The sequence below is a fragment of the Rosa chinensis genome, chromosome 5 (genome assembly GCF_002994745.2).
Source record: "Rosa chinensis cultivar Old Blush chromosome 5, RchiOBHm-V2, whole genome shotgun sequence".
Classification (NCBI taxonomy): domain Eukaryota; kingdom Viridiplantae; phylum Streptophyta; class Magnoliopsida; order Rosales; family Rosaceae; genus Rosa; species Rosa chinensis.
In genome coordinates this window covers 55,610,771-55,622,771 of record NC_037092.1, presented here as the reverse complement: position 1 = coordinate 55,622,771, position 12,001 = coordinate 55,610,771, and the positions used below count along the sequence as shown (strand labels likewise).

Sequence of the window (12,001 nt, the reverse complement as noted above, 5' to 3'; positions counted from 1 at the left end):
TGATGCAAACCCTACCTCTATATAAAGGAGGCTAATGAGACTGAATGAGATATACTTCTACTTCCTCCCAACTATTCTCTCTTCATATCCTCTCTACTTTAAAACAACCTAAAGTTTTAAAAACAAATCAACTTGATACCTCGATTTATTTTTTGTAACTTTTTGTTAAAATTGACCACGTATAGGTGCGGTGTTTTCTGGGGTTGTAATAATATTTTACGCAAAAACTATTTTTCAATTATTTTTTATTTTACTTTGTTAATTCTCTTCTTCTTCTATCTCTACCTCTCTATCTCTCTCTCTCTTCCCATTTTTCTTTGTTTCTTCAAAAGTTGGGAAACATCCGAATTTTATTCGTTTCTACGATCGATGGTAGAAATTGAAATTGAATGGAAGATTTTTTTAATTCTATAGAAGAAGAAGATTGGGTTATAGATGGTTGATGGCCCTCTGACCACAAATCACTTCAATTTTTGAGCTTGATTTTGCATTTAATTTAACAAAGGTGTTAGAAAAAATAAACCGAGATATCAAGTTTGTTTGTTTTTAAAACTTTTGGTATTATTTTGATCACTTATGAAAGTTGGGTATCAAGTTGATTTTTTTAAAAAATTTAGGTATCATTTTGATGCTAGTGGTGATAAAAAATTTTTTACATAAAAAATAAATAATCATAAAACTAGAGGAAAAAAAAAAAAAAAAGGTTCAGTAAAGTAGGATTGGACAACTTTTGAGGTGGATGGCAATCAAAATTTCTCCGGTCTCTAATACCCTAACGTAGTTTTTGAAAATGCCATAGGAGGCCGATAGATACAAGAACCAAGAACACCCCCTATTGCCCGTGAACGCTATCAAAACCATCCTCCTCATCATTTCCATGAAACCTAGGGCACACAACTACACCTCACATACAAAAAAGTCTCTCTCATATAAACGATAAATTATCTGTCTTTTTCTTTATACTGTTTTGCATTCAATTGCTTTACATATCATATATATATATATATAGGTATTATTGATCAGAAACCGATCACTACCACCTCAGATTTGATTTGATGACTCCCACGTTCACATGTCGCCGGCGTTGCTAGAGTCCCGAGCTCCGGCGCACCACCCTAATCTGAACACCGGTCAGATTTCTCACCCTCCTTTCTCCTTGTTCAACTTTTCTGAATATAAATTTGAGATGAACCCATCGAATGCTAGTGATGTGTCCTCTGGATTTGGGAACTCTAGTCACGATTTTAGCTTCAATTCGTCGTCCCCTTCGCGCCAAGGCTCGGGTCTTGCGAGGCCGAGGCTTTTGAAGGTCAGAAAAGGCCTCATCAATCCGCAGTTATCGAGACCCTCAGCCGAAACCGGGGCTCCTCCTCCGGGATTTAATCCCTTTGGGAATTCCGTTTCTGGGGAATTCAGGAGTGATTCGGATTCGAATTTGAATCCGGGGATAGGAGTGGCTGACCAAATGAGCAATTTGAAAATAATTGGGAGTGGCAGTGAGTTTGGGGATGCCAAAGATGCTGCTGGTTTTCATTTTGATACTAGGTTGAGTTCGAGTTCGACTTCAGCTGGCAGGTTGGATGGAGGTGGTTTTGTATTTGGAAGTGAGTTTTTCAAGAGTTCTGGTTTTGATGACGGCATTGCGTCCAAGCTTCCTGAGGATATGAGGAAGTTGAATATTGAGGGCCCTGGGAATGGTGGAGCTGTTGAGAAAGGTGAGGATCGGAGGTTTCATGGAAGTGCAAATACCTTAACCGGGTTCGGGCTGGGGAGTAATGACAATGTGGGTGGTTCATTGGGTAGAAACGTGGGATCGGAACTCCCCCACGAGTTGGAGAAGAAGTTGAACATTAACGAGAATGTGCAGATGGGCGGCAGGACTGACACGCATAATGCCGATGGTGTGAATAAGTTTGTGTTTAATACTAGTAAGAAGGATGACTATTCCTCTGCTGGAAGCTCGGTGAATGCACTTCCAGACAAGATGAAGAATCTGAACATAGGTCTTAGTTTTGATGGAAGAAAAGAGAGTCTTCTGTTGAGAAAGATGGAGACTTTGGATATAGGAACTAAGGCTGGACTCTCTACTCAATCAGATACAGGGACATCTTCCCGCCAAACATCTGTGAAGAACATGGAAACTGAGAGGGAGGATGAATTTAATTTTACAAGCAAACAAGATCATTTGAGCACATCTTCCGTAGAGTTTAAAACACCAAACACTAAAGCCAACTTGTTTTCGGGCATAAACAAGAAATTGGAATTCAATGCAAAGCGGGAACCAGCAAGGGCTAGGCCCGCTAGGGATACAAGAATGAAAAAAGCAAGTGGAAAATTAAGACGTCCTACTTCATCCCAGCTGGGGCTTGGGCATGATGTTGTTTCAAAAGGTGGTTCTCCAGTAAACGTTGAGGCTTTTGAATCCTATTCGCCAATGGACATTTCTCCTTATCAAGAAACATTGGCTGATCACCAATATTCGAAAGAAAATTCTGCATCTTCTGAGTCATTTAGTCTCGTCAACGATTATCTGGAAACCGATTCATTTCCAAAAGTTACAAATAATTCTATTGATGAAGATCTTGCTATGGCAACAGAATGTCTGGATATAAATAAAGTTGATGCAGTGAGCAGACCTCCACAAGAGGAAGCTTTTGAGTACCATTTAGGTGGAAGTGTTAATGCTGATGAACCTGTTGAAGGATCTGTTTCTGGGGCTGAAACCGAAAGCTTTAAGTCTGCAACTGACGAGGTAGACTATATCAGTGACACTGCTAATTCAGCGGAGACTGAAGTTAGTTCAAGCCCAAATATGGAGAGACATGATACTGATGGCAGGATACACTTTGGCTTTCATGCAAGTTCATCGAATAGAAGTGGATTAAGCTTCACGTTTGCTGCCTCTACTGCTGCTCAATGTCCATTATCACCATCAAAACGCTTGCACAAAAAGAAAAATATTGTAAAGGCTGGTCAAGATGCCAATAGTTTTGTTCCAAATGCTAAGGTTCCATATGGATCATCCTCTGCAGAGTTTTTGCCATATTCTGGAGCTCCAGTACGTTCGACTCCAGGACACTATCAGGAAATAAACCCTCCAATTTCAGTTATTTCACAACGCAATGAAGATAACTCTGGGGTGCAGAAGGAACAGGAGATCAAACAAGAGGCTGTCTCTTTGTCTGCTGAAACAGCTGCAGCTCAGGAAGCATGTGAGAAGTGGCGACTAAGGTATATCACTTCAAATTTTTCTATTAGTTATACTTTGACCTCCATGTGAAGTGTTTGACTGTTACATCTGCTTATAGAATCCTGTTCTGACTTGTTGAATATATTATATATCAGGGGTAACCAAGCATATTCTAATGGGGATCTATCTAAAGCCGAGGACTGCTATACCCAAGGGGTAAATGGTGTTTCTGAAAATGAGACATCTACAAGTTGTCTCAGGGCACTGATGCTGTGCTATAGCAACCGTGCAGCAACACGCATGGCTCTTGGAAGAATTCGAGATGCACTTGGAGATTGTATGATGGCTGCTGCAATAGATCCTAACTTCCTCAAAGTACAAGTTAGAGCTGCCAAGTAAGTATTTTCTTCTTGTTATTTTATGATTTACATCTATCACTTCACAGTGGTAACCCTTACAGCTTTTAAAGTGGTGTTTTGTCAGTTTCTAACTTTATAATATATATTGTCATCAAAAACTTTAAAATATATATGTATCCATTAATACCCAATTAAGTATGAAATTGTGTTAGTTGATTGAATTTTAATGATTCACTTTACCATTATGATTTCAGTCTCACAGTTTGTAGGCATCTTAAAAGTAAAGCTATCATATCCCTAAATTCCTAGATTCCCATATCTCAGAAACCCTAAATACCCAAAAGTAAATCGTTGTTATTGAACTAATTCTTTAACTGGTTGAGGGAGGAGCCTGTGAAAATAATACAACTTGATATAGTCCCGTAAAGGATATCTGGCTGTTAGCTGGTGGGTTTGACACAGATGTTGGGAATGAGGTACTCTTAAACCTGGGGGAAAAAACTTGATAAACTTCTTGGTGAATTTTCAACACCATTGATTTTGACTCTTGTTACTTGGCTATCATTTCATATATAGTCCTGTATGGTTTTGTACTTGCATTATTTAATTCCAACTATGATACTTGTAATGTTTGAACTCATAACTTATATGCACATGTGATCTGTGAATTCTATATTTGGTATACTTTCTTTTCTGATTGAATTGTACATTGGTGCATTGATTTTTGAGCTCTGGCATAGTATTCTCAGTCATTACCTAATTCATTTTTTGTTAAATTTCTTATAGCTGTTATCTTACCCTTGGGGAGGTTCAAGATGCTTCACAACATTTTAGGAGGTGCCTCCAATTGGCAAGTGATGTCTGTGTCGACCAAAAGATTGTAGTAGAAGCCTCTGATGGGTTGCAAAAGGCGCAGGTACGGTGATATGTATGAATTTTGTATCATATGTAAGTTTTATCATATTTGTTCATGTCCGTTGCTTAACATCTCTTAGTATAGTTAATACGAATTTTTACCTTATGTGTATGCATTTGGTTTAGTGCATAATCTGTCTGGCTTAGTGGCAGATGCTCTAGAATCTTAACTCTAAATTTGTAGAACAATTAGAGAGTTATGCTTTTCTTTTGAGTTGGATTACTGACTCAGAACAACTAGAGAGGAATGCATTTGCAATGGCTATTTCTTGTTTTTGTTGTTGTTGGAATTATTAGGTTTCAATAGGGTTTCAGAGTGGGGAAAGTTAAAATTTGGTTTGGTGGTGAGGAGACCCTCACTTGAAGTTCCCTGCATATTGAGAAGTGTTTTGTGTACCTGAACTAATGGATATTTTTTCATTGCTGGCAGAAAGTTTCTGAATGTCTGAATCTCTGTGCTGAGCTTGTGCAAAGGAAGACATCTACCAATGCAGAGAGTGCTTTGGAACTTATTGCTGAGGCTTTGGCAATTAGCCCTAGCTCAGAAAAATTATTTGAAATGAAAGCAGAGGCTCTTTTCACGGTCAGAGTTATCAATATTTAATATTTTTTTAGTGGTCATACTGTGAATATTTATATTAGTCAACTAAATTGTCCACTTTGAGCATTCACTTGAACTCAGGATCTTTTCAATCAGTTGTGAGTTGACATTTATGTTTTTCTGGCAGATGCGGAGGTATGATGAGGTGATTGAGCTTTGTGAGAAGACCCTTGGTTATGCTGAAAAGAACTCCCCTTTAGTAGATACCGCCATTTCTTTAGATGGATCTGAACTCTCAAAGTACTTGCACTTCAGACTTTGGCGGTGTCGTTTGACTTTTAAATCCTATTTCCATCTAGGAAAACTTGAGGAGGGCCTTGCTTCACTAGAGAAACAAGAGGAAAAGGTTTCTACCACGTATAGGTACTTCATCAATAAACTTTTATATGTTCAGGTAATATAAAGAGTATTGCTTTTTGTTTTTGAAGTTCCTTAATGTTAATTAGAACATCCAGGAATTGGAGAAAAACTCTGGAATCATCTATTCCCCTTGTTTGCATTGTTCGTGAGCTGTTATCTTATAAGGTATGCAATTTGTGCCATATTTCTATCAATGTTCTCAAGTTGTAAACTTTTGCATGTGGATAGCATGAAATGTGCAAATCTCAGGTGTTGATATTATTTTGACTCATGAATTAGTGTTTGGCTTATGTGGAAGACATGTCTGATGCACACACTTTATTATGTATTCTTCAGAAGCTGTGTCCAATTCCAGTTGTCAGGAATGCATTTTTAGATTATTGTGTTTTGATTTTCTTTTGTCATCATGTTCATTGTATTAAGTACTGTCATTTATGCATTTCAGAATTCTAAATGGATTAGTTTGGGGGATTGTAATGATTCATGTATCAAGGGCTCTATAAAATTTGTATTCTTTGTAACACAGTTGGTAACTGAAAACAAAAGTTAATGAGATTTTCTGCTTGCGTGTGAAGCATGGGCTGACTGCAAGAAAAGATACTCTATTATATGCTTCATGTTCCTTAGTGTCTACTGAACTCTTCTTTTCAATATTTGATGTTTTCAGGTCTTTACACATTAAAAAAGTGTAATATATTTAATTTGGTATCCATTTTATTGATTTTGTATGCATTTTGCATTACAGGTTGCAGGGAATGAAGCATTTCAGGCTGGGAGGCATACTGAAGCTGTTGAACGTTATACTACTGCTTTGTCATGTAATGCGGAATCTCGTCCTTTTGCAGCTGTTTGTTTTTGCAATCGTGCTGCTGCATACAAAGCGCTGGGTCAGATTACTGATGCTATTGCAGATTGCAGCCTAGCTATAGCTCTTGATGGAAGTTATCTAAAGGTTTGTTCAAAGCTGGTCATTTCTACATGGTTCTTGGTTACGACCTTGCTATAGATCTTCATTTATTGGTTTCTTTAATTGCATCTGCACTTTTACAGGCTATTTCTAGGCGAGCTACATTATATGAGATGATCAGAGATTATGGACAAGCAGCTAAAGATCTTCATAGACTTGTATCTCTTCTCACTAAGCAGTTAGAGGAAAATATCAATCAATGTGGAACCTCTGATATATCCAATAGCTGCAAAAGTGATTTGAAACAAGTTCGTCTTCGTCTTTCAGAAATAGAAGAAGAAGCCAGAAAGGACATCCCCTTGGATATGTACATTATTCTGTAAGTTTATCTTTCTTTGTGTGTTGAAATCATATGTTTGTGAATTGTTATATGCCTATCCAAGATAGACTTATTGGCTAGACTCATAATCAGTGAGAGGCTGTTACATAAGTTTATCTCTCTCTCATGATCAGTGAGAAGAGACTTATTGGGAGACGTATTGGCTAGATTTATATGCCTACCCATGATCACTGATTATGGACAAGCATATCTACACGCGCGCGTGCGCGCACACACACACACACACACACACACACACATATATATATAGAGGGCCCTTAAAGGTAGTCTATATAGACTACATTCGTTTTAATTTAATCTAACAGACTACATTTGTTTTAATTTAATGATCACCGATTTAGCTGAAAATGTAGTCTATTAGATTAAATTAAAACAAATGTAGTCTATATAGATACTTATGTATAGATCATCTTTGCAAATTTTCAGCCAAATTGATGATTGTTAAGACATCCTTAAAGGTAGTACGGTTTCAGGTAGGACAGATTCAGTTCGTCCATTGGTTTAAACGAGTTAAATACCTTAAAGATCCTCAGTTCGTTTTAATTTAATCTAACAGACTGCATTTGTTTACACAATTTTCAATGATTATGGATTTGATATGTTTTTTTTGTAGACATCATTCTTGCATAGATCAACGGTTGAAATCATTGAATTAGGTCATATATTAGTGTAAAATAGATAAAATCTTCAAATTTTTTAAGTAAGGATGTCCTCTCTAGACGTGCCTCATATACATATACATATACATATACATATACATATATATATATATATATATATATATATATATATAATGGGAGACAGTTGATATATGTTCATATGCAACTTTTGTTTATTAAAAATATTATTTCCATATCTAAGCTGGAAGGCTTTGCTACAAAGTGATGGTCTATGCTGACTCGACCAATTTTGTGGTAACTCAATCATACTGTTCATGAAAATCAAACTAAGAGGAACATGTTTTTCTTAGGTTAATAGCACTCTTATGCCATTTCCTTTTGTGAATTTGAGTCGCTTTATCCAGGAAATTTATGTTGAGCAGAGTCACTTGTAATAATCATCTTTTTCTATTTCAATTGTAATGGCAGTGGAATCAAACCATCTATTTCAGCATCAGAAATTAAGAAGGCCTATCGGAAAGCTGCGCTCAGACATCATCCTGACAAGGTAATGTTTTATTTTCTATTTTAACTCTTTTTTAGGAATCTCCTCATCACTTGCTGGTTATTGCTTGCTTATTGTTACCCACCTCTCACATGTTCTATTGCAGGCTGTACAATTCTTTGCTAGGAGTGAAACTGGTGATGATGGACTTTGGAAGGAGATAGCAGAAGAAGCGCACAAGGATGCTGACAGGCTTTTCAAAATTATTGGGGAGGCATATGCAGTACTTTCAGACTCTACCAAGGTCTAAACAGAATCTTGACTTATTTATATCTGACTAAGTTTCTATGTAGCCCTGTTCTTCTTTGTTTTATTTGTTTCACATCCTCGTAAAAAATGGATAACAAGAATAGAAATCCTGATTCTTTTGTTGTTGGGAATCATATTTAATTACTGAAAGGTGAGCTTTGCCTATTTTCTCTGAAGAGCACATATTCTCTAAAGCTCCCTGGTACTGCTGGTTCTGTGATTATTAAAAACAAAATAAAAAATTAAGGTTCCCCAGTGTAGTTCTAAACTATTTTCTTTTCTTTTTCTGTTTCTCCAAAAATAGTGCTTTTTGCTTCAATTTCTTTTGATTGCTTTTGAAATTGGCATAAGAATGCGGTTATTCTTATGCTACCATTTCAGCTATTCCTCGCAGCCATCTTCTTAATTGAGTTGTGAGTAAACCTTTCTCTCTTTCGATATACCATGGGTATTTGTACTTGTTTAGATTCTGTCAAAGAATTGTACTAGCAATCACAAAAATATGAAAGAAAAACTAAAGTTACTATGACCAACCAAAGAAAGTATATATCCAAAACAATTTCAGATGTAGCATATCTTGTGAATATTTCTTGTGTCGGTATCATGTTCTAATAATTTGGTTTAAGATAAAAAACTTTACCTCTACTGAATTTGAAATCTACACCTGTTATTCAAGACCGAAAGGCTGCTGTAGCTTAGTTTCTGGTTTCTAGAAGGGGCTGTTGTGTCTCCTAGGCTAGTCTTGCTGTTGTATTCTTGTTATCCATGTTCTTTTTTTCTGCTACTTTTTGTCCACAGCTCGTGTACCTTTTAAATGAAAAATGTCCCTTTTCAAAATAAAAGGAAAAGCTATGGTGAAGAAATAGTTCAACTATTTTAATTACAAAGGGAACCTTCTCTCATTTTTGATTTTCTCTCTCTCGTTATTCAGTGGTTATTTTACATTGTGGGCGATTTTTTGTCTAGGGAACTGGTTGATGGGTGCATTCATGAATTGCATGAAAATCTTTTACTAATTGGGATTAGCTTTGAAGATTGGATTGCTGACATGTATTCATATTCAGTTTCTTTTGTATGTAGTTTAAAGATTTTCTCTTTCCCAGCATTGTCGTGCCTCTCCCCTTATATCTATATCATGCCAATATTTCCCTTTTGGCCAATCGCTAGTATGTTCAAAAGCTCCTATTGCTTTATTGATCTCAAGAAATTTTGTTGTTCATTTCGCAGCGTGCGCGGTATGATGCTGAAGAGGAGACTAGGAATGCGCAGAAGAAACGCACTGGAAGCAGTGCAGCTAGAATGCCTGCAGATGCTCAAAATTACCCATATGAAAGAAGCGGAAGTAGCCGACAATGGAGATAGAGGGTCAGAAGCTACATTGTGTGACAGATTTTCACGAAAAGTTTGTTTAGAACCTGGATGCTATTAGGGGACCGTGGGCAGATGAATTTGTTTAGTTGATGCATTCTATATGCAGTTTCAATCTACCAACCTTTGCAATTGGTTCAGGCAGCGTCAGAATTTCAGCAGCTTGAGTTATATTGCAATTGTGCCGGCACTGAAGGCACATCAGGAAGGAGAAAAGCAGGCTTTTGTTTCCTTGAAATGACTGATGATCACAAGCTGTGACAGGAATATTGAAATACCAGACGAAGGAATGCTTACTATGTGATGTGTGTTTGTGTGTAGGAGAGTGAAAGAGAGAGGATGCGTAGATTTGAGCTGATATCTAAAGAGGCAAAACCAGAAATGAAGCAACAAGGAGGATTTCTTCTAGTATCGGAATTAAGAAGTGATGAGATGTTGTTTTGTGCTCTCCTGTTTTTGATTTTGGTTGAGAGGTTTGAGGAAACTACTGAGTAATGACCAAAGAAAAAAGGGAAAAAAAAATAGAAAGAAAGGAAAGAAAGTTCGAAGAAAAACTAGTGTGATTGTGATACTGTGTGGGGAAGTTGAAAGCATTTTTCTTGTTCTCATTACACCCATTGATTCTTTATACATAAAATGTATATTCCACTATTCATCCTGCGTCTTGTTTGATAGCAGAAGAATGTTCTACAAATAATAAATTTCATAGATGTCGTTTTGTTCCAAATACAAACGTGTGCTTTGATGCTTATTAGACCGTTACACTTTTTTTTATAGAGAAAAATTCAGTCACCGTCCCCAAACTATGCTGCCAAAGTCTAATTTAATATCCGAACTCTCAAAAGTATTAATGTGATACCCAAACACGTATTTTGATATCAACATGATACTTCTGTCAAAAATTCTTAACGGCTCCGTTATTTGATGACGTGGCAAGCACATGGAGACAAAAAAAGAAGTTAAATGACCAACTTACCCTTTTGTATTTGTTAATTCATTTTTATTTTTATTTTTCTTTACATTTCTTCTTCTTCTTCTTCTTCTTCTGTTCTAACTAAACTGCCGCAACCTCCAAAGCAAGCTCCGCCACCAGCCACCAGCCACTCACCCCAAACTGAATTCCGATTTATGCCTCGAACGCAAGCTCGGCCCCGACCACTGGGTGAAAACATGAACGCAAGCTTGTAATCAATGACAAACATAAGAAAGAGAGAAATCAGCCCAAAGCATCATTGAGATACCTAACTTTTGCATTATTCAGATTCTGTGCAAATAGAGAGAGAAAAAATTTTTTTAAAACACAGAACTCTTTGAATCCCAGAAAATACCCAAACTAACAATTAAACTCTCATTCTCATATGAATCCGTATCCACAACCCCAATCCTGGCCTTTTTTCCCTGCAAATCCCATATCCCATCTATATCCTTTTCATTCTCAAATGGAAAGATCTCTCCATATCAGCCATTTTTAACACTACGAGAATTGTCGAATTGGTACAGAGGTATTGATCTTCATGTATTGCATCTTTACAGCAAAAGGACATGAGATACGGACTTCAAGATCAACCAAATAACAAAGGTTGTTCAACACTGAAGGATTATTAACTGATCCTTCTTCAAACTAGAAATAGAGAAAAAGACATTTAAAGTTCAATTATCCATAATTGTAGATTATGGTTCTTTGATTGTTGATTATGAATGAGACAGAGACAAGGGGAGAGTTACATGGATCATAGATGCCCCCAACATCAAGAATCTCACATTACATGCAAATACAGCAATTTGACAACTTCTAATCCAATTCAAATTGAGAAAGCTTTGTGTTTTTATTTTTATTATTTTTATTTTTTTAATTACTTAGTAGTGAAAGACTATTCTGCCCCTAATAAAAATATCACATAGGACCCACGTGCTTGCCACGTCAGCAAACAGACGGCCCCGTTAGGAATTTTTGACGGAAGTATCACGTTGATGTCAAAATACGTGTTTGGGTATCACATTGATACTTTTGAGAGTTCGAGTATCAAATTGGCCTTGGCAGCATAATTTGGGGACGGTGACTGAATTTTTCTCTTTTTTATATTAAATCCATAGAAATGTACGTAATTGTAAAAGGGAAAATGTCATTGGACGAATCTAGAAATGAGCATTTGGTCTGGTGGTATAAGTCTCATTTATAATTACGATTTACAATTATAAACATCAACGGTTCAGGTTAGATAACTTTGATTCGTCTATTGATTAAATCTAGTTCGATAGCTTAACAGTCATCAATTTAGCTGAAATTTGCAGAAGTGACATATTCATGGAATTCTAAGAAATAAACGGTCGATATGCTAATATGTGATCGAAAAGTGAGTCATACAAAAGATCTCTTTAAATGACTAAAAAAAAGCAATACAACAAACATCATCAATGTATAGTGTTTGGGTTTCGAACTCGCCAAACAACAATTGTTCCCACCTCTAGGGTGGACCTGACAAAAGCA

General features: G+C 36.6%; 1 protein-coding gene across 2 annotated transcripts; it reads left to right on the top strand.

The window, feature by feature from the left end:
• The first annotated feature begins 760 nt into the window (after positions 1–760).
• On the top strand, positions 761–10,240 carry LOC112164526. 2 transcript variants are annotated; one of them, XM_024300742.2, is made up of 11 exons: positions 761–3,231; positions 3,346–3,585; positions 4,336–4,465; positions 4,895–5,047; positions 5,193–5,428; positions 5,512–5,590; positions 6,171–6,377; positions 6,476–6,711; positions 7,821–7,899; positions 8,003–8,140; positions 9,373–10,240. In XM_024300742.2, the coding sequence occupies exons 1-11, from the start codon at positions 1,073–1,075 to the stop codon at positions 9,505–9,507; spliced, it is 3,792 nt and encodes a 1,263-aa protein (XP_024156510.1). In that variant the 5' UTR covers positions 761–1,072; the 3' UTR covers positions 9,508–10,240. The 2 variants fall into 2 exon arrangements, with proteins under 2 accessions (XP_024156510.1, XP_024156511.1); XM_024300743.2 differs by having other exon boundaries at positions 762–3,231; positions 5,521–5,590.
• Positions 10,241–12,001: the final 1,761 nt, after the last annotated feature.

Bases quoted from the DNA above. Each gene is read 5' to 3' on its own strand.
- LOC112164526 (XM_024300742.2), top strand. From the start codon at position 1,073: ATGTCGCCGGCGTTGCTAGAGTCCCGAGCTCCGGCGCACCACCCTAAT. The intron at 4,466-4,894 runs GTACGGTGATAT...CATTGCTGGCAG, and splicing joins ATGGGTTGCAAAAGGCGCAG to AAAGTTTCTGAATGTCTGAA. The intron at 6,712-7,820 runs GTAAGTTTATCT...TTGTAATGGCAG, and splicing joins TTGGATATGTACATTATTCT to TGGAATCAAACCATCTATTT.